Source organism: Nothobranchius furzeri, chromosome 5 (assembly GCF_043380555.1).
Source record: "Nothobranchius furzeri strain GRZ-AD chromosome 5, NfurGRZ-RIMD1, whole genome shotgun sequence".
In the NCBI taxonomy this organism is placed as follows: Eukaryota; Metazoa; Chordata; class Actinopteri; order Cyprinodontiformes; family Nothobranchiidae; genus Nothobranchius; species Nothobranchius furzeri.
Window position 1 is genome coordinate 25,872,313 of NC_091745.1, and position 25,411 is coordinate 25,897,723.

A 25,411-nucleotide genomic window follows, 5' to 3' on the forward strand; every position below is an offset into this window, starting at 1 on the left:
CAACAACAGCCGCGGCGTACGGGAGCACAAACCTGGTCTAGCCACCAAAGTCAAACACCTTTTCCGGGAGGGGTGCTGGAGAAAATATGAGTTATGTGCTGGAGGGCGGCAGGGTCGCACTCCACCTCATATGTCATATGTGTCAACTTGAAAGAAGCTCAATACCTGCAGAGCCAGTTGGACCTGGGGTAATCCAGCTCTGTGCCAATGATGGGTCATAACCAGCTTCCATAAAGAAAGATCTGATTTTCCACAAGGTTGATCTCTAATACTTCCTGCTCAAATACACGAGCATTAATCCACGCACTGGGGACCAAAAACAGCTTAATCTAATCAAGAGTGTGGAGCTTAATTATCCCCCCAAAGTACACTCCAACAATGAGAGGATCTGTCTACATATATTAAGATGGCAATTAGCCTTTCTTTTCTGTCATTTACACAGCTGGTAGCTTTTCACAAGTCCTCCAGAAAACTCCACCGTAGAAACAGAAAATATGAATTGGGAAGTGAAAAGCTACTCATCTCCTGTTTCCCTGGAAAAAGCTGCAGCGAAGAGCCTCTGAGTGGCAGCCTGAGGAAGTGGCCATATGATGACATTTCTAAGTGACAGCTGTCTGTGGTGCTGAAAACCTCCAACAAAAGTAATGAAGAGAAGTTTGCCAATTATTTTAAGGATGAGTTAAAGTGCAATCTGCACCGCACACAGCTCTGCCTCACACCCCTTTATATAATACGTCATGTGAAATGATCAGCTGTGTCTGTTAAGTTGAATTTAAATGATTAATATTATCTATGATCGCAGGAAATCAAAGAATGTTTGATTTCAAAATCACAGCAAAGGACATTAAAACAGGAGAGAGGCTACATTTAGAGCCGTTATAGCAAATCTACGGAACAAGCTAGGTTTTGAACGCTAACACAGTCATGAAACACTCACCCCTCCCTTCAGGTGTCTTTCCTAAGATGCTTCTGCATCGGAACCGGAAACCCACCATGCCAGATGAAACGAGATCGCGCTAAACACCGGTCTCCATTTTCTAGGTCCAAACATCTTTTGTTGTCCAGGACTTCAGATGTTATTTTCTTTTTGGTCTCTGGTAGTTTGTCCTGAAGTTGAAGTGGTAGCAGCCGGCTGTTTCTCCTTCTCTGATATTACTGAGCAGAGAACCTCTCACACCAGAAGTGTTCTGTTGCTAAACACACGTGTGTGACGAGTGGAGGATGGACGTGCAGCGGTTCAGCGGCCCTAACAGCCAGATGGCCCAATAGCTGGTTTGGGCCTGAAACGCGTTGTTGGCAAAGGTTTTTAGACAAACGTGAGAGAACCACTTTATTCATTTTTCTCCAGACTACATTTATGTTACGATGTTGTTTAAAGGCATGGAAAAATGTTTTCAGCTCATTTGTATTGCAAATTTGCCGTTGCAGCTTTAATTGGACATCGTCAGTAGAAGACGGATGCGAACCTAGGGGTCTGTGCCACAGGCCCTTGGCAGACCTCCCCAACCCCCCACCCCAATCAGGAGGAGGAGCCAATCTTCCCTGGAAGAGGTTAAGAGTGGGGAGCCGGCGTGAGGCTCTCATCCGTCATTCTCCTGAATGGGTTTTGAGGACAATAAACCTGTAGCGCCAGGACGAATGGAGACGAAGTGTGCTGTCACCGAGCCAGGATTTATGGCTCCCAATTTCACTGATCTCCTGCACAGAAATGAGGACTGATAAACAGTGATTAATCGCCTTTATATCCCATTTTACTCCCATCCAAAGTATATTAACTATAACTATGAGGGTTTTGGAATATGTCTAGATTTCCGCAACAATTTTTTTCTTAAGTAACAAAAAAATCTAACATTCAAACAGGATGAAACCGCCTTTTCCTGCACATTAAGGAGGTTTTGTTTCAAAAGTCTATCTCTTATTTATGTTTCCCATCTTCCCAGCTGGCAAGCATATGTTGTCGTTTAGGCTTGGCAAACTCCAGCGCCATGTCAAGACGACTTGAAAAATTAGCAGCCAATAAATCACCCAACCCCTCCTGCTTCCCCTGCCTGGAGTGGTGGACCACACTCCCTCTGATTTATGAGATGATTTGGGAAGTGTGTGTGTGTGTGTGTGTGTGTGTGTGTGTGTGTGTGTGTGTGTGTGTGTGTGTGTGTGTGTGTGTGTGTGTGTGTGTGTGTGTGTGTGTGTGTGTGTGTGTGTGTGTGTGTGTGTGTGTGTGTGTGTGAGAGAGAGAGAGAGAGAGAGAGAGAGAGAGAGAGAGAGAGAGAGAGAGAGAGAGAGAGAGAGAGAGAAAATCATGCATGAAAGAGGAGATTGCATTAGTGTGTGTGTTCTACATACAGTGTAGGTTATCTTTTCCTGTATTCTGATGTATTTTGGACTGTGTGTACAAAATAAACAGGGTTGGCTCACTCTGTGCATGTGTGTGTACATGTGTGTGGCTGTGTGTGCATGCACATGTAGGGCAGTAAAAATGAATGTGTAAGTCAGGTGCAAACTGCCTAAATCTTTGAGTTGGAGAAGATTCTACCTGACCATGTCAAAATGCATCTGTCTGAGACACTAAACGCAACACACTGGGAGGCACACGCACTTGTGTGCATAAATAATTATCTGAGAAAGATGTTGAAACCTAAAGAGAGTTGGGGGGAGGAGAATGAGGTGAGTGGGAGACAGGGGAGGAGGCTTGGAGAGGGTGAGGGGTTGGGGATGAAATAAAAATGATAGATGACTGCTTTCTGTCATGGACAGTTATTTAGAGGTTTGCCGTAAAGCTGTCCGGGGAATGAACAGATTTTAGTCTAATGAGCAGAAAGGAAAGCCGTTAAAGTGGCGCGATGTGCTCAGCACTTCTTCCAAATGAAATAGTACCATTTCCCCCTCATTAAAATGCAAAGGGTTCATATAACATACAGCAATAAAGCCGGCATGTCGAGGCAGAGAGAGATAGGGAAAACCCCACTGAGCTCATCTTATTCCTCCATTACTGAGACCAGAAGGAATAGTGGCCTTCGACAGGGTGGGTGCCAACAATATCACTCACTCAATCTCCCTTATTCGGTTAGCTCTGTAAAAGTCAATCTGGCGCACTTGGCAAATCCATCCACAGCAGCAGCCTCTACAATCTGATAACAGTTGCAGGGGTGCTTGCTCTTGAAATTATTTTTTTCTCCCAGCTTTACAGTTGCACACTGCGCAAACAATGGCTCAGGCTCCCTCAGCCACTTCGAGAAGCTTGGATCATCCACTGCTTATCTGAGCCACTCAGATTCACTTTGATTTAAGGGGAATTTCATGTTCAGTAGGTTCAGGATGAACCCGATTGTGAAAAATCAGGATTTGGATTGGCTGCAGCTGACGGTAGCTACAGGTATAGTGCAGTGCAGCAGTGGAAAGAAGAAAGAAAAGACAGAGAAAGAAATAATGCATGTAGTGCAGTGCATCTCACCAGCATACAGTTCAGGACCATAGACAGCTCCTACTACTGGATTCAGCTTCCAGCCTGCAGGAAAACAGAAGGAAATCAGAAACAAGTTTGCACAAACTCTGGTTCTCGTTAGGCCTCATGGGAGGTTGTGGTGCTTACCATTTGTGTAGGGGTTGGCCACCTTTTTGTTTGTCATCACTCGTGCGGTTGCATTGTTCACCTGCCGTGAAGAACCAAACATTCCAGTCAGATTTATTCAACATCATCCAGACTTCCATGATGGGTGAGCAGCAAAATGGAAAACTGAGTTTTGTTCATCTCACTATGAATTTGCTGCTTTTATCACCAGAACAAAAAGAAAACATGCACCAATTACCCAAAGAAAGATAATCTTCCGATGTCAGTAAGTGGTTGAATAAATAAAAGTATACAAAAAAAAAAAAAAACAGGCCATACTTTTTTTTTTCCTTTTGACCTGATGGCAGCGACTGAGTAGGAACTTGGCTCATCGTAAACAAAACAGAATTGGAGCAGGCAACATTAAACGATGGTGATAAAGGAATGCAGGTCTTCTCAGACTTGATAGGAACCCAGAAGACGAAGGCATGCATTCATTCTCCTTTGTCAGGTGATGATGGACAACTTGCATGTCCAGCTTGACATGTATGGATTCCTCATTCTACTGAGAATGAGTTACACGCACCATTATGCATGCATGCAGCCCGACACACTCAGAGATGCAGATGCACTCACACACCAGCAACATGCTTATGCACGGGCCTAGAGGCAAGGCGAGAAGGCAGCAGGCAAGACAGGAAATATGAGAAAAGGGAAAAAATGAAAGCACCTCTATTTTGCGTCCCTCTACGATTGTACCGTTTAGTTTCTCCCGTGCACGATCGGCATCTGTGCTTGTTTCAAAAGTTACAAACCCAAAGCCCTGAGAGCGCCACGTTAGCCACAGGCAGAGACAAGGGGGAGAAAGAGAAGATGGACACACAAAAAAGGGAAGGGAAGACAAGAAGGGGAGAGAGGTGAGAAGACAGAAGAAGGTGAAAAGCAGTGGCGGTAGTCGAGTTGTAAGCAGCCAGATTAATTAGAGGCAGTTAGTGAAGTGTCAGGAAAAAACAAACAGAGATCCGAGGAGGAGAGAATAACGGTGACACGACCTCACACAGCAACACCAACAAACCTGCCCACTTTATCCAATTAAACAGCACAGCTGCAGTGGCATGGGTGAATGTCAGGAAGCAGGAAACGCAGAAACACCGTTGGCTGCCATAATAGTAGTGTAATTATCTACAGGCTTTCAGCAGCGGGCCCACTTAAACAGCCTATCTCCCTTAGAAGATGTAGAAATTCTCTTCAGAGAGATGCTGACTTGATCTCTGGTCATTTAAAAAATACTAACCATCTGGACATTTCAATAGAATGGGACAAAAGCAAATGATACCGGTGCAACACAGTCCGCCGTGGTAGAGAGAAGCGAGGATATTAACTTTAGACCCTGACTAAAATATACCCAAACTCTCATTTCCATCCCATCCCCCCACCAAGGCTCTCCGTGACACGCTCCCCTGGGAGGCTTTGTCACTTCCTTGAGTTATGTGGACTGGGATACTGGACCTGAGCTCTGTGGGACAGGTATTAAGATATTCTGGCCAAACAAGTCTCATTCCTTTAGTTTCTATATATATACTTATAAAGGTAGGTGCAGGGGAACAGGGAGCATGGCCGGCGCTGCCTGAAAATTGCTTGAGGATGTAATACATGTGAGAGATGGCGAGCAGTGTGATCCTGCATGCTCAGGATCCCCCGGCTGCTGTTTCCAGCATAAATAACGCAGCTCCTGTCCTCGGGGAAAGAGAGATAAAGAAAGAAATTCAAAAAGAGAAATCGAGGGCAAAATGAATCCTTTGGACACTCACCTGACTGCGGTTACCACCTCTATCTCCTTTTTTTTATTATCATGCACAAATAATTAGCTTACACGAAGAGAGATTGGAGCCGCCATTTTTCAAAGGAGACAAACATATTGAATGCAAATTGCCAAAGCTTCATAGGAAATAGATTATTTATTAATGGCCTGATAGGTTCATTATATAGCACAGAGTGTGCGTGCGTGAGGGAGAGAGGCATCATGGGTAATGGCTTTGTGGGGCACAAACAATAAATGCTTGTTACGGCGGAGGAGGCAGGTTTATCCGGTACTCAATCTTGCCTGGCAGAGAGGCTGAGTGCAGCAGCAGCAGCAGCAGCAGCAGCATGGTCTGGTTCCAGGGCACCCTGCATGCCTGTATATGAGCCCAAAAGCACTCCCAGGTATGAATGGGAATCAATAGTATTCATGCCTCAACACCCAGCCAGGGAGCCTGTCGCCTTTATGAATGGAACGCCGTGGAGCTTAGTACACTCTATTAAATGAACAGCTGGATGAGTAGCACTCGGCTGTTCACACCGCCGCGGGCTTCACCTGTCCTGCTACGTGTTTGGGAGACTGATACTGCTGCAACGCCTCAATGCCGTGGCTATTTTTCTTACTGCTGGTTGCTGTTCCTGGTTTTGAATTATCCTTCAGTGATCCAGGGTGTATCAGATCAGATTTCATGTAAGATTTGGGAGTAGGAAAGTCGATTCGTGATATATTTCAGTTGAGTTTTAGGATAAAAAAAACTAGTTTGTGAAGTTCTCAAACACACACCTGAACAAATGGGCACTTATGCTGACTCAGGATCAACGACGCTCATGCGCTCGTCTGCTGTTGGACATGCCCCCCAATAATTGCACCACAGCTTCCTAGTTGGGTATTGTATACTTGAGACCAGAGTGGCTCAGTGTTTCAGGAAAATGCTGAGGTTCTTCTTATTTAAATAAATCTGCATATTTGTGACCTTTTTACAAAGACTAACAACCTGAGTGGGAACTAGCAAGCCTGGGGCCGAGCGCCGCATAAGTGAAGAAGTCAGAAAGTGCTGAGGAAGGGAGTTGCACATTGTTAGCTTTGGCCCTCTCAATGGATTTTTTTTATAAATATCACAAGAAATGCAGAATAAGGCCAACCTCATCCTTCATTTACATCTGCAACATACAGCCAACATGTTCTGTTTGAAGCGTTGGCTAACACTGCTCCTCACATGTTCTGTTTTCAGCCTGAGAGGATTACACATCTGAGTTATGCGGGATCATCTCAGCAAGTGTTCAGTTTTCAAAGAGGTTCAGGTTCTTAAACAAGCAGGTTAAATTCCATACGCTCGAGGAGCCGCAGCCTGCCGGTGGACCGAGCGAAATGTGAAACAGCTCAATAATAAATTGATTGACAGGGCTAATGATTCACAAGTCGGGTGAGAGCTGCAACAAACAACCCAAACAATAAGGAGGGAGGGAAGGTGAATGTGGCTCTCCAGGACCGGGCTTACAGACCACTGTTCTCCGCCAATGTACACACCACACTAATGCCATCATTAGGAAACAGAAGAAGTACATGGTAATGAAGCAGCTGGTGTTCTAGTTCACTTACCTTGGATCCTCGCTCATTAAAGATAATCTCCACATCTAAAATCTTTCCAAATTGCTGCAGAGAGAAAAGAAAGACAGAAGAGCGGAGATGGAGTTAGAAAGCCTCACTAACTGTGAATTCATGAGAAAGACGACTGGAGAAAGAAAAACCATTAGGGCAATATGGAGGTGTTATTTTTGTGAGGAAATGGTGGTCAATTTGCATTTGTTAGCTCAGCAAACAGTTCTTGAAGGTTGTTGGCATGGTTAGAGAGGACAACTCGCTGCCACTGCTCTAAAGCCTCTCCGTGTTCCCACCAATGAAATCGCATCACAGTGTTTGAAAAAACACTTGATCTTTGTTAAATAATTTCACAACATTTTTGATTTGTGTTTGCTTGTTTGTGCTAACACAAACAGAAAAGCAGCATCAGACGGTGTTTTGATGTCATCCCCTTTAGAAAAGTCCCTCCTTCGAGCCTCCAGAGCAGATTACTGAGCTCCGACTCGGGGAGAGTTTACCGCTAGCTCTCTATCTCCTTTCAGGTCTTTACACTGTCTTTGTTTGTGCGCTCACACAGTCAACAGGACCTAAGGGCCGCTCCCCGAGGGTTAACATGCTCCAGCCTTTCGATTTAACAGGCCTGCCTTTGGATCATTAGAAAACAGAGGAATGAAAGTAAACTGTAAGTTCCTCTAATGAGTGGAGCAAGTGCGACTTTTAATTGCTGCCTACAATGGCCGTATTATTTCATTAAAAGTAATTACCCTGTCAAGCGGTCCGCGTCGCCTTCATTTCTGCACAACAGGGAAGAAATGGGCCTTCCATGTGGTCGGCGCTCAATGGGAATGGATGGATCGTTTGACTGAGCCTCTAATAGGGGTTAGGAGGAGTTAGCTATTATCTGGCTGGAGTGGGCTCAAGAAACCGGGGTTTAGCAGAAAAACGTACGCTCTACATCCTTTTGAGGATAATGCAGCCCCCCCATCTCTTCTTATATATCCGTTCCTCTTGGAAGGAGACTCCATAGATCCTATCCACACATCTGTCTCATATGGCACTCGGCTTCACTGATTCGAACAGGGAATGCAGGCTCGATCACATGCGCAGGCATTTATATCCCAGCGTGATGCCCCTTTCCTCGCCCGAGAAGACAATGCTTCCCCCACGCAACGTACAGATGCTAATTGTTTTAACCGAGTGTAATGGGCTTGTGGCGTCGATTAATTAGTTTCAGAGGAAGTCGTCTTTGTGGATTTCCACATGGCGCTGGGGACTGCTCGCTGCTCACCGCCGATCTCACACACACACACACACACACACACACACACACACACACACACACACACACACACACACGGAAACAGCTGCATCAGCAGCTCCGATAAACAATAGCTTGACTGGGAGGAGTCTCCAGAGGGAGGACAGCGAGAGACTGATGTCATCTCCAGCACTGGGCTGCAGCTACATCCATCCACAGAGGATCTTCAAGTTCAGTGACCACACCAGTGGTTTCTGATGTCTCGTCCCATTTATCTCCTGATGTTTAAATGCTGATGCGTTTCCGAGCTCTGCTCCCTTAAAGCTCCCGCTTTATTCTCATATTTGAGCAACTTGGTGCAATCTTCTCCAGTAATTTCTAATCAGCACTTTGATAGCATTACAGAAGAATCAGACGGGGTATAATAAAACTCATGTATGCACTGAAAACATAGCAGCTGAATGGAAATAAATAAAAAAAATAGATTTGAAAGACCTAAAGCTGTACAGCACTCAGGAAAAAACAGGGCCGGTTTGCAGTTATGGGGCTAAAGGTTGTAAACAGAGTGATATTTTCCTCCTCTGATGTGAACTTGTAGCTTTTTCCAGCATAACATTAAGATGGACTGCATTTCCTTGGCCTTAAGCTTGTGAGTGTGGAAGCAACAAACAAGATTGAAGCCCTCGTGCCTCCACCTTTGATTAGACCGAATATCTTAAAGCTCCTCAGAAACATAATTACTCTGCTGTGGCCTGCGTGCTCACGTCAAGCACAGGCGTACCGCAGTGTGCTGAAGCACAGTAGTTGGAGTGCGACAGTGAGATGTCTATGTGTGTGTGTGTGTGTGTGTGTGTGTGTGGTGGGGGGGATTGCTCTGGGGAATGCTGTGAGAGCCCTTACATCTACTGAGAGAAGCACTGCTGAAGAATCCAGTTGCACAAATGAGGGCGCCCTCAAGCAGCACAGCATGGGCTCCTCGCAGAGCTCACTCGCGCTTGGAGTGTTTTCATTTCCCGCACACTTACCAGCTCTCAGAGATCACAGTACCTAATTACTGATTAACATCCGCTGTGGATGTCCTAATGAGACCTTCCTTCAGCGCCTCGTTAGAAGCTCACAGGTCTCTCCACACCCTCAACCCCACTCTCGGACCCTCCCGTCTCATTTTATGAGCCTGGCTTCCTTCGGAGGCTGAAACAGTTGCTGCTGGTTTCTCTGAGCCGCGTGAGAGCAGATCGAGCTCCTGGCAGGGCTGCGGAGGCACCTCCACTCACTTTCTCCTCCGTCTTCCCGCCTGCATGTCTGCGAGTTTCACTCATGCGTAACAGTAATGGCGTATTGAGCCAGTGGCGCTCTGGAAGCCATTAGAGCTAGAGGGATGAGGCTTTGCACACGCTGATCACACAAAGGCCCCTTTGTGGAGGCCATGTCAGAGGGTGGAGCAGACCAGCTATCTCTTTTCCAAGCTCTAACCAAGACAATCAATCCCACAATCCTCCACTCTGCCAATGACCAAGAGCAAAAAGGAGAGTAAGGGAACGGAGTAGGCTACATGTGAGCGAGGGTGGAGGTGATTGAGGGAGGCTGAGTGGGCTGCAATCAATTTTCTATCCTATATCTGCATGCACCGGCCAGGCACACAAAGCCTCTGAGCTAATTACGGCGGTGATTTGGATTCCACACGACCTGCACCAGAGCTGGGAACAATAAAGCCAACAATCAGAGAGAAAGCAGCCATGTTGTCTGCCATTTATAAAGCCACAGCTCGGGCTCGCCGGTAATTAATATCATCAGCTCAGTGTTGTCTTCATAACGACGAGAATTAACGCCTCGGGCTGCTAATGGTCCAATTAGTGCATAACATTTGAAGCACATTTTTTGGGTATCGTCTCCATTCAGATCCATTATCGTTATTGGATTTAGTTCAATTGGTATCGAGGCTTGTGTGAGACACAAAGGTGAGTGGCTCGGCTATGTATTGCCTCATTAGTTGGCCGGGAGACAAGAGAGAAGAGGAGGGAATATCTGATGAAGACCCCTGGAATCCTGAAATATGATCTCATTTGTCTCCTGCTGACCACTCCGGCTGTGTAACCTGAGAAAAATTATTTCAACTGACAATTTAATTTCTTTTCGAAAGCCGCTCAAGTCCAAACACGACGAGTGTGAGCCGCTAAAGCAGACAGAATTAAAGTTGCTTAACATTTTATGGGACAAATCTCTCCGGGACTGAAGTCAGAGATGATCAGCTGCAGGTTTCATAACTCAACTAGCTCCTCCCTTGTGTCTGACCTGCAGTGCAGCGCAGAGTTCACACGCTGATTGTGACTGATTGAGCTGTTTATCACTTGCAAAAACTCCGAAGGCTCTCTGTTCTCCCAGGACAACGCAGTAATCAGTGCATTAACTAGATGACAGCTGCAGCAATGGCTTCACTCATTACACAAGCTGCAGTAGTTGTGCGAGTGTTTCCGTCTGAAGCAGAAACTGTTTTCTCTGATGTGGTGGAGGTGTGGCCCATTGTGACATCATCAACTAGAAAACGGATTAGGTGCCTTTGGATTCATCCGTGAGACTGCAGCTGATCCACACAGACAGGAGGAAAACAGGAGTTGTGCTTGGAGGAACTCACCCCGAACATTTGCCTTAGGTCTGGGTCCCGGAAGCGGAAGGGAATGTTGGAGACATGTAACCTTTTTGGCTGCTGCTTCTCTGAAGAGTCTGAGTGCTGGAGCTGGAGCTGCTGAGAGCCCTCTGTTTGCGTCACGTCATCTGTCTGCCGGAGGGAAACAAACACAGAAAAGACACAAGCTGGTCATTAGCCACCGCTTTGTACTGCACCTCCTGGTCCTGCAGTAGGAAAGAAGGGGTGGCAGGGTGGGGTGGGGGGCCTAGCTGACTAACTTACTCAGCGTTTGCCATTTTTCAATCTGGCGAGAAAGCCAGAGCGATAAACAGCCGATGACTTATAGTGTCAAACCTGAGGTTGTGCATTACAAATCCACTTATTAATCTCTTGCACTTAGCTCTTGAGCAACAGGGAAGATTGAAGGCGCTGACAAAAAGGCGTGGATATAGATCCTACAGAGCCCTGACATGTCTAGACTAAAGACACATTATTGGTGACGTTTGCACACAGCCATCAGAGTGCGGGGCCCAGAGCCCTCAGCGTTGTTGTTTCCATCATTATGCGAATTCGGTGCTGACATTTCTATATAAATGACGTGTCTGATGTCAGTGACAAATTCCACTTGTTTCTCCGTGTGACACCAGTGATGGATTTCACCGAGCACGCTGGTGGCTTGTCTGTTCTGACGGACCTCGGTTCTGATGCGGTTTTATTTTCTCTGGACACAAAGCCCATTGGTCAAACGCGCAGTTTATCCTCGCTTTTATGCACTGTTGTGACAGAAGTCGTTTCTGGGTTTGAAAGTGAGCGTTTCCTCGGTTTATGTTTTGTTTAAGCAGCTAAACCTTTGAAAAATGGGATTTTTTTGTTACATAGGAGTAAATTAAAAACATAAAACATGAGGAAAAGAGCAGGAAATGAAATGTGGAACTGGAGAGCAGCAGCAGAGTTAAAGGTGGAAAAGCCATTTACACACTAATTCTAATCCAGCTACGGGAAATAAAAAAGGATTTCTTATTTGTAGTCTTTGTCCTAATTATACTTTAAGCCCTCATGTTTTAAAATGTTTTTACCTCAAGCAAATATACATTTATTATCAGTGAGACTTTTTCAATTGGAATCTTTTTGTTACTTTGACGTTTCGTTCGTCAACGCCGATATCAACGCCGATATCAACGCCGATATCAACGCCGATATCAACGCCGATATCAACGCCGATGTCAACGCCGATATCAACGCCGATATCAACGCCGATATCAACGCCGATGTCAACGCCGATATCAACGCCGATATCAACGCCGATATCAACGCCGATATCAACGCCGATGTCAACGCCGATATCAACGCCGATATCAACGCCGATATCAACGCCGATATCAACGCCGATATCAACGCCGATATCAACGCCGATATCAACGCCGATATCAACGCCGATGTCAACGCCGATATCAACGCCGATGTCAACGCCGATATCAACGCCGATATCAACGCCGATATCAACACCGATATCAACGCCGATGTCAACGCCGATGTCAACGCCGATATCAACGCCGATGTCAACGCCGATATCAACGCCGATGTCAACGCCGATATCAACGCCGATATCAACGCCGATGTCAACGCCGATGTCAACGCCGATATCAACGCCGATGTCAACGCCGATGTCAACGCCGATATCAACGCCGATGTCAACGCCGATGTCAACGCCGATATCAACGCCGATGTCAACGCCGATGTCAACGCCGATATCAACGCCGATGTCAACGCCGATGTCAACGCCGATATCAACGCCGATACCGACGCCGATTCTCACAGCTGACTTTACCAAATATTAAATTGCACATTTTAGTGAAAGGTTGTCCCACTCTATTTATGTTGTCCCTTACTGTTGTTCACACACAACTGCTAATACGGTGAATTATTGTAAGCATTGATTTTGATAACTTTACCTCATCTGTGATACATTCTTGTATGGTTGTATATCTAGTTTAAAACAGCAAAATTCGATGTTTTATGGTTTATTATAATTATGCTTACATGAGTCCTAGTAATGCTGAACAGCTTCCACATTAAAGAGAACAAAGCAATTACCGTTCTGACCACAAGATGTCACTCATCAGGAAAAGATCGTTTGGTTTGGGCAACAAATGCTGTGGATTCTCTGATAGGGGCAGTCTCCATTACACAGCAGCAAACAAATGAATAAAACCAAGAAAAACAAATGCACCCTGATTTAGAGCTGGTGACTTTCGGGGGGGCTAAATAAAGAAACAGAGAAGGGGGAGGCGGGGTGAGAAATGAGAGAGTGGAAGTGGCAGATATTGAGCACAAAAGCTGTTTGAATGTGATATGTAAACTGCAAGGTCTCCTGGGAAGTGCTCTCTGAGCACAGTGCACGCACGCACACACACACACACACACACACACACACACACACACACACACACACACACACACACACACACACATATGCATACACACACACACACACACACACACACACACACACACACTGGCTGGGAAGTCTCTCACACACAGACATATTCTTGTAGTGATACAGCAGTGAAAAGAGAGGAGGTTGTTGCCCGAGTACAAACGGGTCAAATGACTCTCTCTCTCTCTCTCTCTCTCTCTCTCTCTCTCTCTCTCTCTCTCTCTCTCTCTCTCTCTCTCTCTCTCTCTCACACACACACACACACACACACACACACACACACACACACACCCTCATCACCCTGTCGGATGGCTGCAGGCCTCTCTTAGTGATACATTTCCCACCATTTAGGAAATGGGGTAGGGATTTATTCATTATAATTCATCATCACAGTATTATCATTATCATCATGATCGTAATGATGATCGCCTTTATTATTCTCATTATCATAATCACAATCTCCACTGTAATGGCCGTCATTTATTTGGTTTTTATGGCCCATTCGGAGATGGTGACATACATTGTTAGCAGTGACAGTTGTTTGATTCAAGGTCCCACTTTGTCTCGCCTGCAGCCATCCAGGTAGGCGGCAGTTTCCCCACCTGAGCCTGACAGTGTCCGAACAACGGGCTAAACCATGGTAAAGGACACAGGAGCCAGAAAATTCTCTTAAGTTGCCAAATAAAGAGTGGATTTGTGACAGAGTGGGAAGAGGGAAGGGTCCCTAACTTCACCACGTCCTCATGTGCTGGAGGTTAATAGCCTGAGTAGCCATGTTGGGCCCCAAGGGTGACACGTCGCAGACAGATGCTGGGACCGTGGAGGGTGACAAGGTACCAGGGCCCCACGGGTCAATCTGTTTCATCGGTCACACATGACACTATCGACCTTTAGCGTATGTTGCCAGACTACTGAGCGCTGCTGTCCTCCAGCTCTGTCCGTCGGGCTTTTTATCACGGCAGGAGCAGTCGCGTGTTTGCAGACATCCAGATTAATTTTCACTGGGTGCTCAGACAGGCCAGCAGCCCGCTGACATCAGGGACAAACACACACACAGAGAACACAAATGCTGAATTGCTGACTCCGAGCACACCAGTCTGCAAACTACTAACTCAATAACTTCGAGTGTCACTGAGATCCAGAAAGGCTGCTGCTGCACGCCGCTCCCGAGGCTCCAACCTGCCTGCCTGGTTGTGAAACGGTGGTGCCGCAGTGGAAAATAATTACCTCCGTATTACCATAGGAGGCCACCTTCAGTGGCACTTTACTGTCCCGACAGCTGCTGTCACAGGGAGGAGGAGGTGGGATGCAAAACACAGCATCACCGCCAAAACCAGCAAACCTAAGAGTGAGAGAGCTGTCAGCTGGAGCAGCTCTCTGGCTTCCTGTTCAGTCATTTCTCTAAAAGACTCCCTTGCTGTTATTTGCAAATCGCCTGCAAAGTGCTCTGCTCAGCACTTTCCCCCTCCTCGCAGAGTGGCATTACAAGAACATAATTGAAACTATCTGATTGGAATGCTGCCAAGCAGGTAGATTACATCCGATTAAATAGGAGTTGGGGTGGGGGGGGGGTTTCGAGTCTTCGCTCACAAGAATTAGAATGCTTGAGCCTTAATTCATTACTTTCCTCTTCCGGTCCTCCACCGTTTGTTTTCTTGTTCTAAAGAAGCTGAAAACACAAACGCTCCATCACTGGTGAGAGCCGGGAATGAGCGGGGCAGAGAGGGTTGACCCAGCTCATCTCCCTGATTCCTGTAAAGTAGCCAAATCGTTGGGAGGTGTTTTTGGAAGCACAACATCCCCGCGAGTCTGATCTGGGGTGTTGGGTCACATGGACATGAAATGTACCTAATGCAAAACACAAGTAACTGGATTTTACTGTTTTACACACAAAAAGCGATGGATAAAAGCAATTTCCCATGTTTTAATAGAGCTGCACTCGCTGAAATATATTGACGAGCTCTTTTCTGTTGTCATCCACAACATGGTTAGGCTGCATTGGGGCTATATGTTCCAATTATTTCTGCCAGGGAACAACGCACAGACGACAGGAAGGGATGGCAATTGACTTCCCTAAAGGCTGCGACAAGCCACAGTTTGTGATAAGCTAGACTTTCTGGGAAAACGTGTTTATTATTTAACTCGGGACAATCGGAGGCAGCTGTGCACCTCAGGACAGAGAGCTGCTCCAGACTGGTGCACATGTCAGTCTCTCAGTCTCCATGTTACTGACTTTGATCTGAAAATTCATTATTTTAAAACATATCTAAAGATCTGCTTCTGTCTCATTCAGCAAAAATGACGATCTTAGTGGATGTTTAGGTTGCACCAGTAGTTTAATCTCCCTAAATAACTCAAGCCCGGAGGAGTTCTGCTGTGTAGTGGGGTTGCTAATGCTAACAGTTAGCTTGTACTAGCCGAGATGCTCTCTGCTGTTTCCTGGATGCTAAACCAACAGCGACTTTCCCAATGCCAAGTCAAGATGTGTGAGTCCGTGAATGTTAAGTGACAGTGTGACGTAGATCTGGCAGGATTTTCTTACATCCTAGATCTTGGATGCGGGAGATAGGTGTAGGAGACTGTTTTCATGTTCAGCCCGCATGAAAATCCTCAGAGTGTCTGATTATAATTAGAAATAATCATAAAAAATAATTTTTAGTTAACCACACCTCTACGTATTGTTGTGAGTCAGTATCACGCAGCAGTCAGCGTGATCTCCGTGTTGAAACTCGGGAATAAACTGCCATTGGTGAGTCAAGCTAACAACTAATTTACACAGGATGTTTAAACACAAACTAGCAGTTTAAATTATGTTTATGTTTATTTATTTAGCCGACGCTTTTATCCAAAGCGACTTACAGTTTATAACATATAGGGCATGTTGTGATCTGTGGGAGAAACCGGAGTACCCGGAGGAAACCCACGCATGCATGGGGAGAACACGCAACTCCACGCAGAAAGGCCGCAGCCTTGAAGGTGTTTATCATCAGTTCTTAGTAATACAGTTGCTGACCTCACTTTCTTCTCATCGTTTGTGTTGCTACGCCAATTTTGTGCTTTTGGGTTGTGCATAAAGTTTTGACTGTGCTGTTTTAGATGAAGCATTGATTTAAAGCGGTTTCTGCTCTGAGTGACTTTTAGCGTAGCTCCTCCATGAGAATTTCCGTCTGATTCTCTAAACTGAGAATGCCCTGTCAGCAGTTTACTGCCGGTATGATGCTGACTGGTCAGAACTACAGCACAACATCTCATTTAAAACAAAAAGAAATCATCTTCAAGTCCTTAAAGCCTCCGTGTGTAAAAATATTTGACTCCTTAGCGCCACACAGTTCAGAGTAGGTGTTGCAGCTACAGAAGCCCACAGGCATCAAAAAGGCAAAGTGAAAACACCGCGCATCAGCTTTGAGTTACTGTTTCTGCTGCTGTCTACAGTCCTGTCAGGGATCAGAGAGGCCTCTGTCTGTGTCCTGTGGATGTGTAGAAACGGTCTGATCAGTCATTACAGCACCTGTGTGCTTCAGCCGCTAAAGGCTACTTTATACTTTGCCCTCAGCAAGCTTGTGCTTGCACACACACACACACACACACACACACACACACACACACACACACACACACACACACACACACACACACACACACACACACACACGTGTTGGCGGAGATGTTTTCCTTTTATACTTGTCCGATGGTGTGTCGGTGTTTAAAGCAGTTCTCTGCCAGGACGGCCGAGGGTGTGGCGCTATTGTGGGGCATCCTCCCATCAATGCAGTCACGCCTCTAGTGTGTTTATACTGCGTTTATGTTTTTCAGAGACTCTTCAACACAAAATAATTAGTTCTCCACTTCTTTATCCAGTCACCACTTCTAAATTCACGCTTCCTGTCATTTTTTGACATTAATAATGGCGGCAAAAAACCGCGGAATGGCGATGCTGTTTGTGAAGTTAAAGGAAGCAGCGTCCTGACCAATCACAGGCTTGTGTTCTCTGTTGCTTTCAACAGATGTTTAGCACTATTTAGACTTTGGTGAGAATTATTAATAGAAATGGACAAGTGTGAGAACAGATTAAAATATTACACACTGTGTCTTTAACAAACTTTTATCAATGACCAAATAAATAAAGTTAACTCCGGTGAAGACTGAAGACTTCTTTAACCCTTTGATGCATAATGGTCACTACAGTGGACAGGTACTCAAAACTGTTACTTTTTTTTTTTTTTTTTGCAATTAAGCACAGCTGTTGAAGACTTTATTGCATGTGAGCCCCTCCATTTGGACTTCGGTAAGTCCAGCCAACATATTTCATGTTCAGAATACACGCTGTCCACTGAGGTGGACATGTAATAAATTATTTGTTAATTATTGTTACAAAAAATATTTATTGAAATTTGTTTAATTCAAACCTAATGATGAATGAAAACAATTATTAAAAACAGCATGTTTGAAGATTTCATAATTCGTGCATCAAAGGGTTAACTCATTCGCTGCCGTTGACGACTTTAGTCTTCATTTGCATCAAAACGAGCCCCCGCACCATGAGAACAAACATCCCAGCTCTAAAGCCAATGTTCTTCCATACACGTCACACGTCACGTGATCAGGAAGCATAACATCCATGTGTTAGGAGATCTTTTTGGGCCATTGCTGTAAAAAACGCGAGGCGCGAACCAGAAAAGCTTCTGCCGATCACAATTCCATAACGGATTACGAAAGAACGGATAAAACTCGAAATGCGTGGATTTTTCCTGATGTAAGAGGTGAGTCTCTGCTTTGTTTTGTTAGTTTGGGCGTTGACGTCATCATAGCGTGCAACATTCTTTGACTCTTAAAAAAGCAGTAAAAACGCTGAAAAACGCTGGCAGCGAATGAGTTAATGATGTGTACACGATTTGCATCTGATTGGGTGTGGACTTAAAGTTTAACAATACAAACAGTAGTTTAACTTTAAAAGTGTCGTTGGAATCCAACATAAGTGAGTAGAAAAATGCACAAAAGCCACGATAATCAGTACGTTAAAGAAACAGAACAATAAAAAAAATCCATATTTCTGGTCATTAATTTCTGTTATCCGCATCTATAGGTGAAACTGAAAAAAACTAGAATGTGCTGCAAAAGTGAATTTATGTCAGTAATCCAACTTAGACCGAGAGACCATCTAAAGGCTCAATAATCTTTAGCAGGTGTTTTGGGTGCATTAGATAATTGACACACAGACACACACTTTGTGTCTGGAATATTGAACATGTTCACAATATTCTAAATATCTGGATTTGCATGTAATGAGTCTGTCTCTTACATTAGTTTCACATTTTAAGTTGAATTACTGACATGAATGAACTTTGCACCATTTTCTAATGTTTAGAGTTTCACCTGTAGAACATCTAATCGTTTTTGGGTGAACCATTTTTAACACGCACAACTTTTACCAAGTTCTGCTGGGGCGTTGGCCAATCAAAACATAACATGTAATTATCAGTAATTGGTATTAATAACATTTAGCAGAAAATTTAATGTGGAAAAACATGCAGCATCATTTCAAAATGTATACATTTTCCTGTGGAGTCCAGGATCAAATGATCCACTGGTTGGGATCGCTCCTAGGCCCGGTGGTCCCCTGAACCAGAACAGGTATTAACCACTCAGCTTTATTTATTTGTATAGCACGTTTAAAACAACCAAAGTGTTGAGCAATGTTTAAGCAAGTACATAAAAGGCAAATTAAAAAACTGTCAAAGTAAAAAAAAATAAATAGCAATGAGTAATAACAGAATCAACAATGCAGGTATTATCGCCGAGTGTGTGTTTTAAATGTTTCAGGAGGTTTTGAATGGTAAAGAAGGGAGTTTGGAGCAGAAATGGTCAGAAACTCCTCCCATAACGCCGCCGTCTCCTTTTCATGGAGAGCTAAATCAGCACCATCTCCGAAAGCTACACCCTGTTGGTGTCTCAGTGCCACAAACACAACTCACGACAGAGCGAGTGTAGGTGTTCGCATGTGTGTCCATGTTTTCTGCATGCCGATGTGTGTGTGTGTGTGTGTGTGTGTTATCACAGTCCTCCAGAATACCCTTTGGAAAGTCTTCATGCCGCTGACACAGGCTGTGAAAAATCTGGAAATGAGTGCTGCCCTAATGCCACTGCCTTAATTTGTTATCTGAAAAGAGAATGATTACAAATGAAATTCAACCAAACCTTACACTATTTGAACCAAGCCAGATAACGAGCTCTCTCTCTCTCTCTCTCTTGGTAGCGGCAGCTCCCTGGCAGCTCTCTGCTACTCCCGTCTCTAAGGATTTGGAGGAAAGTTGGGGGCTGCCTCTCTTCCTCAAGTCGCTGGCTTTAAACTCTGCTTGTTTGAACACGGCGCGGAACCAAGTCCCAGAGAAATGGCCGTGGACAGCGCCACCTTCCCAGTACAGACTGGGGACTGGTAGACAAGAGCAGAAACAGAGGGAAGGAGTGAAGCCTCCCTGCACCTCATTAAAACACACACACACTCTCTGCGGGGAATTGACACAGAATCCATACGTTTCACAGAATTTTCACTCACTTGACTCTTTTTAAGTCTTTAAGTCAAGAAGATGTGCAGAGCAAAGCGCCGTCGTGGGGTGGAGGAGCTGAGCGCAGCAGAGTTGAGCCACAAGAGGAGGAGGAGGAGGGGGAGATATGCAGCGAGCAGATCTGCTCCTTCAATCTGTCTTCCTGCAGGGTGCCCTAATCAAAGGCACCCAGGCCCGTCTGTGGCACCCAGAGCAAACGGGCCGGCTCTGTCATTAAAGCCAGGGAACACAGCGGTGGGCATCACTACACCAGTGGCCCCCAAGGATTAGACGCTCTGTTTACACCCCACTAATCTCATGCCGCTGTCCTCCCTGAGAAGAGATGGCTGGATATGGGGTGGGGAGTCGGAGGGTGTGGATGCAGAGAGAGAAAATGGAGGAGAGCAGGGAAAAGCAAGGCAAGCTCTCATCTCTCCTCGGCCACCATCGCTGGGCTCTTTCTCACAGCGGGCGAGCAGATGAAACGAAATCAAATGCGAAATGAAGAGAGAAGGGAGACAGTGAAGGATCGAGCTGAGGAGTGGCACACAGTGTCTGTCGGAGGGGGAGGAATGAGGAGGAGGCTGCACCTCCTGCCAAGCACCCCCCCCCCCCCCCTCTTACTTTAAACTCTCCTGCGTGTCAGCCATTACTGTAAGTGCAGGAAATAACCATGGAGCAGTTGGAGAGCGTCACACAAATCTTCAAATCAAACATTGCTACATTACAAGCCGATGATAATGCGCCATCGCGCTGCACGTGCTGCCTCGGCACTTTTCTGCTGCCAAATATTCATGGCTGTGCAGTCATTTTGAGGCCGGGAAAATGGAAGTATTAGCAGTGTTCTTTATGAGTGACCTAGATCCCTCTCGGGGGGCTATGGCCTCGCCGTGACCCCCCCTCAGCAGGTGTCCTCATGCTGGAGGAGGAAAGACAGTCTGAAGGTCTTATTTTTTTATCTTTACCACCATTATCGAGCTGGAAAACCTCCACAAGCCTTCACCCTTTCATCTAAAGCGCACGATGCAAGTCGAAACGTTTTCCGCCAGAAAAGCTTTTCACAAGAATTAAATGTATAATTTAGATTTTGTCCACAAGCTACCAGCAGAGGCTTGATTTCTACTAACTGTGACAACTATGTAAACACATGCACTCTCACGATGAGGCGGGAAACAGGGCTATCATGTCCTGATGTAGGCCATTGCATCTGGTTGTCCACGGAGAGATAATTAACAGATCTGACTGGACGGTCATTAGCTGCTGGGGGGAAGCGTCTCTGAGGCCAAAAGGGGTGAAGGGCGTGCCCGGCTGTCAGAGTGCCTGAATCATTCCTGAGGACAGCATGTCAAGTCTTCTGCACGTAAATAAAATCAAACATCTCCGGTTGTTTAGGAAAGAACTCCAAATGCGTCCTCAGACGTTTGGAGAAGAGCTCCCCTCCTCTACCAAACACTGGACATCAAAGCCATCCATTATTTCCCACTGCCAACACGGAGCGTTTATGAAGATTGTTTTTATGAAGCTTCTCTGATTGGTATTTTTTTTTACTACAAGGTGAGATCTGAGACAGAGGAACCAGATCTGTTTACACCGAATGTGCAAGAGGAAGAAGATCCATCACTGGTTCTGGTGGAGGGGGCTCTCTCTAAGGCGCAGTGTGAAACTTTTAAATGCAACTTGAGTTGACATAATAAAGCAGCAATATGGTCGGCAGTAGAGACAATTAAAAATGCATATTACAATAATACAGATGGGACCCCATGTGCATGGTAAATTATGCAGAAAATAATTTTCTGACGTCTCTTGAAACAATCTGTTTGTACACCTTGTTTAAAACCATGTGTAAACACATTCTATTATGATTTATGTGTTGCTTGATTAAAGGTACAAGAGCTGTGTTTTTACCCCTAACTTTAATATTAGATGCAGCAGGGGCGGAACGAATAGGGGAATGTGGTGGAACGGTTCCTGTTCGGTGGTGTCGCAGTTTTAGAACGGTACAAACACACGTCAGAACTCTGCAGGTCTGCTCTCTCCCAGAACCTGTTGGGGCAACAGTTCGAGACCTCTTGTGTGACTGAGCCTCTTTTAACACAGCAACGCTAAAACTGATTTGTAAAATTAGACAAAGGGGGATGTAATCATCATGTCAAGCTTTTCATTAAACCGGGGGTATGCAACCCGGGTCCTAGAGAGCCACAGTCCTGCATGTTTTCCAGCCATGTATGAACTTGCAGCTTCTGTATGGCTGACGGCACCTGATCCAGGTAATCAACAGCAGAAACAACAAAGATAGCTGGAAAACAAGCAAGACTGTGGCTCTCTAGGACCCGAGTGGCTTACCCCTGCACTAAACAAATAACTAAAGGCATCCCGATGCTTCATTCACACCAAGAACAGAACGGATATGGTCCGATTTCCGTACGGCTTCCAGACAAACTTCCACTGACTCTAGCTGCGGTTCATGGACAGAATGTCTGGTGAAATTTGCTCCTGCGAAGGCACCAAAAATTTAACATAACATGTACAGCGATACACCGATAAAAATAATGTGAAATATTATATACTGTGAACTGATATCCCCCTAATTATTAAAGGGGAACTTGGCAGTTTTGGCTTGCTCTTAGCACCCCCTTGTGGCCGTTTATAGACCTGAAAGCAAAACCTAGCTCCTGGCTGTGCATTTGTCTTTTTAACACCTTAAACTAACAGCTAAAATGCCTCCCCAGCCTTCATTAGAGTCTACAGGAGTGATTCATCATTAAATTAAACAAATCAGCTGTGTCCATGCAGGAAACATGCTGGAAGCAGACTGCAGCGCCAGGTATGTCAGTTCCATCTTTTCAAAGTAGCAACAGAGCAGCCAGCCAGTGTAAAGCTGCAAGTGGAATATTCTGGCCACAGGGGGCGGTAGGGGCTGGGTGGCCTGTAATTAACCCTGTAAAGGGTCATTTTAGCATATACTGGCTCAAGAAAATTATTTACAATATGAAAAAGTTGCAAAATATCCTTTTGATAAAATAAAACATGTTTTTTTTAAACATACTTGATGCACCTTGCTGAAACATGTCTCATTTCCTGTCTAGCTCGTGTAATTAATGCACATGCAGCATCTAGAAACTCCATGCAGACACTTTCCCGAGCTCTGCATTTGCATCTGCACCGCAGCCGGTGTGAACACTCTGATTGGACTCAATGATTTTTGGTCTTTGAGAAAGTTGTCTGAAAACCGGGTTGCATCTGCTCTGTACTCGGTGTGAAACAGGCATACGTGTGGGGACAGATCACTCAGAATCATTCATAACTCATATGCAGGTAGAGACAAAGCACATAGTAAACATGTTCATATACTTTTACACTCAATGGGTAAACTTTTGTTAAGGAGACAAATTGCAAAAGCACACTTCATTAAAAACATGGTGTTCAAAGGGTATAATAATGATGATAAAAAGAATGTTTTTTTACTTGCTGACAGCGTGTTGAGAACAGTGTTTGCAGGTGATGAAGGGCACTGACCGGTGCGGTCGTGGTGGCGGTGATAGTGGGCGTGCTGTTGTCAGTGCCGGTCGGCTCGCTGTGCGTCTGTGTGGGCGTATACAGGGTCATGGCGTGCTCAGGAACCCGGCTTTGCCCGCTGTAGTCCTGCGTTGGAAGTGGGTGCGGTGCCGCAAATTCTGCCGGGATGCCATTCTGTGGGGGAGGTGGGTACTGGGCTGGGGTGTACGGCTGGGCCATCGCTTCTGGGGGGTTGGTGGCCTCTTGGTTACCCTGTGAGAAACACACAATGAGAGAGGACGGTCACAACCGCGGCCGGAACAAGGATGAGGCACATTGTTTGACTCGTACAAGCAGCATGAAAGGCATGCGAGCTTCCTCCTGAGACCGAGGAAGCAACCTAGGGAGCGTTGTCCTGCAAAGTATATGAGTCAGGGGGAAACAGCCATCAAATCCCGCCTCAGCTCACATTAGAGAAGTCCTTGATCATTGCTAATGAACATAGTTTATGTTGTAGAGCATGCCTTGCAGTCGGAGGGCCGAGAGTCAGGGGGAATCTCAATTGCACTTGTGGCAAAGCACAAGAGGAAAGATCAATTAATTGATAAAATTTTGATTAAGGTCTTTGATTTCTGTGACAGGTCTGTTAAACTAGCAGCTGCTCCCTCACTAAGCTCTACATTCATACTCCCAGCAGCCTCTCTCTCTCTGTGCGAACCTCCACACCATGCTGCTCCCGTTTCCATCTCAGGTTATTATTTTAATCTCACTGATACAACTCGTTTTTTAATTTATTTTTTAATCTTGCGTCTAAAAATACGAGCGATTTGAGGACAAAGACAAATGTAACAAAAACATTCTGTTTTATTTTAGTCAATTCTCACTGGAGACATGTTTCAAAAAGCGCTGAAGCCTTCCTGCTTCTCCCATATGCTGCCAGAGCTCCCAGTATGTGGTTTCTGCAGCAGGTTTTTTGTCTCTGCTCTTGACTTAAGTGATAGATGGGCCCTTGCACTGAAGCTGTTTCACAAACCCTTTGTCTCGTGTGGATGCTTGGGATGATGAGCTGCAGGAATAATGGACTTTTCTGGCTGGTACACATTGTTAAACTCAGTAATGGCTGGACTACAGAAGTGCATGTCTTATTGTTGCGAGGCACTAGTCTCTGTGAATCCGGCCTAATGAGCAGAACAGTGAGATCAGTGCTGCTGGAGCGGATATCCATCCCGGCATCAAAAACACTGGGAGAAAAGGTGAGACAATAACACCGCAATCCAATAACACCCCCTGCAAATACCCTCAATCAAATTTAAAGATACAGATCATGTGAGCGCGACGCATAACTCTGTGGATAAGAGAGGAGAAGGAGAAGAAAAGAGCACAATAGCAGCCAGAAGTGAGGGTTTATGAGTGGAGGAAAACAATAACAGTAAACAGATGGAGAAGTTCCCGTCTCCTCCTTTACAAGCTAGCTGGGGATGGTGAGATAGTAGATAAATGTGTTTTATTCCTCTCTTCTTTATTTTGCTGCAGCGGTGTTTGGCCTCTGCCTGCAGATTTCCACAGAACGCTCTATCTGGGCAGGAGGTTTTTAATGAGAGGAAGCCGAGCAGCACTATGCTGTAAATGTAGTGGAAATAATTCTACTCTGACGTGTTGGCAAACAAACCCGGCCCAAACTGCGCAGTGCGCACTGCCAATTAACGAAATGCTCCATTATCTAAATGAAAAAAAAAGAGCGGAGCCCTGAGAGGGGCTGACCCGCCTCCTGCAAGAGAACTGGACCCTCACTCCTGCCTGACCTAATCTAACCCCCCCCCCCCCCCCCCCCCCTCTGCGCCTTTTATTATGCTGTGTTTCGTCTACCTCAATCCCTCCCCCTTCTTCTCTTTTACGCTGCTCTTTTCCTCCCTCCTCTCTTTTTATGCAGAAACTTTTTTAATCTCTACCCCTGTGCTCCACTTTTTCTCTCCCTCCAGTCATGGCATTATATAACACACTTGCAGTATCCTAATTCAAGGAAGCTCTTGATGTTGGAAAATTTCAACTTCTAAGGACCCATTTTAAAAGAAAAATTATGTTTGTTACCTGGGAAAAAAACAAAACAAAAAGACAAAAATTGTG

At 45.4% G+C, this 25,411-nt stretch overlaps 1 protein-coding gene across 3 annotated transcripts in view; it reads right to left on the reverse strand.

Moving 5' to 3' along the window:
- The window catches only part of rbfox3a (RNA binding fox-1 homolog 3a), a 400,829-nt gene that overhangs the window by 16,821 nt on the left and 358,597 nt on the right, over positions 1–25,411 (reverse strand). For 2 of the 3 annotated variants that reach the window (XM_054741306.2, XM_054741309.2), the window contains 6 exons: positions 23,309–23,560; positions 10,820–10,963; positions 6,948–7,001; positions 4,278–4,370; positions 3,590–3,650; positions 3,452–3,505 (listed from right to left, as the gene is read on the reverse strand). In XM_054741306.2, coding sequence (XP_054597281.1) covers positions 3,452–3,505; positions 3,590–3,650; positions 4,278–4,370; positions 6,948–7,001; positions 10,820–10,963; positions 23,309–23,560 — 658 coding nt within the window. Of the gene's footprint in view, positions 1–3,451; positions 3,506–3,589; positions 3,651–4,277; positions 4,371–6,947; positions 7,002–10,819; positions 10,964–23,257; positions 23,561–25,411 lie in introns of all 3 variants that reach the window. The other variant, XM_054741305.2, reaches the window with a different exon arrangement.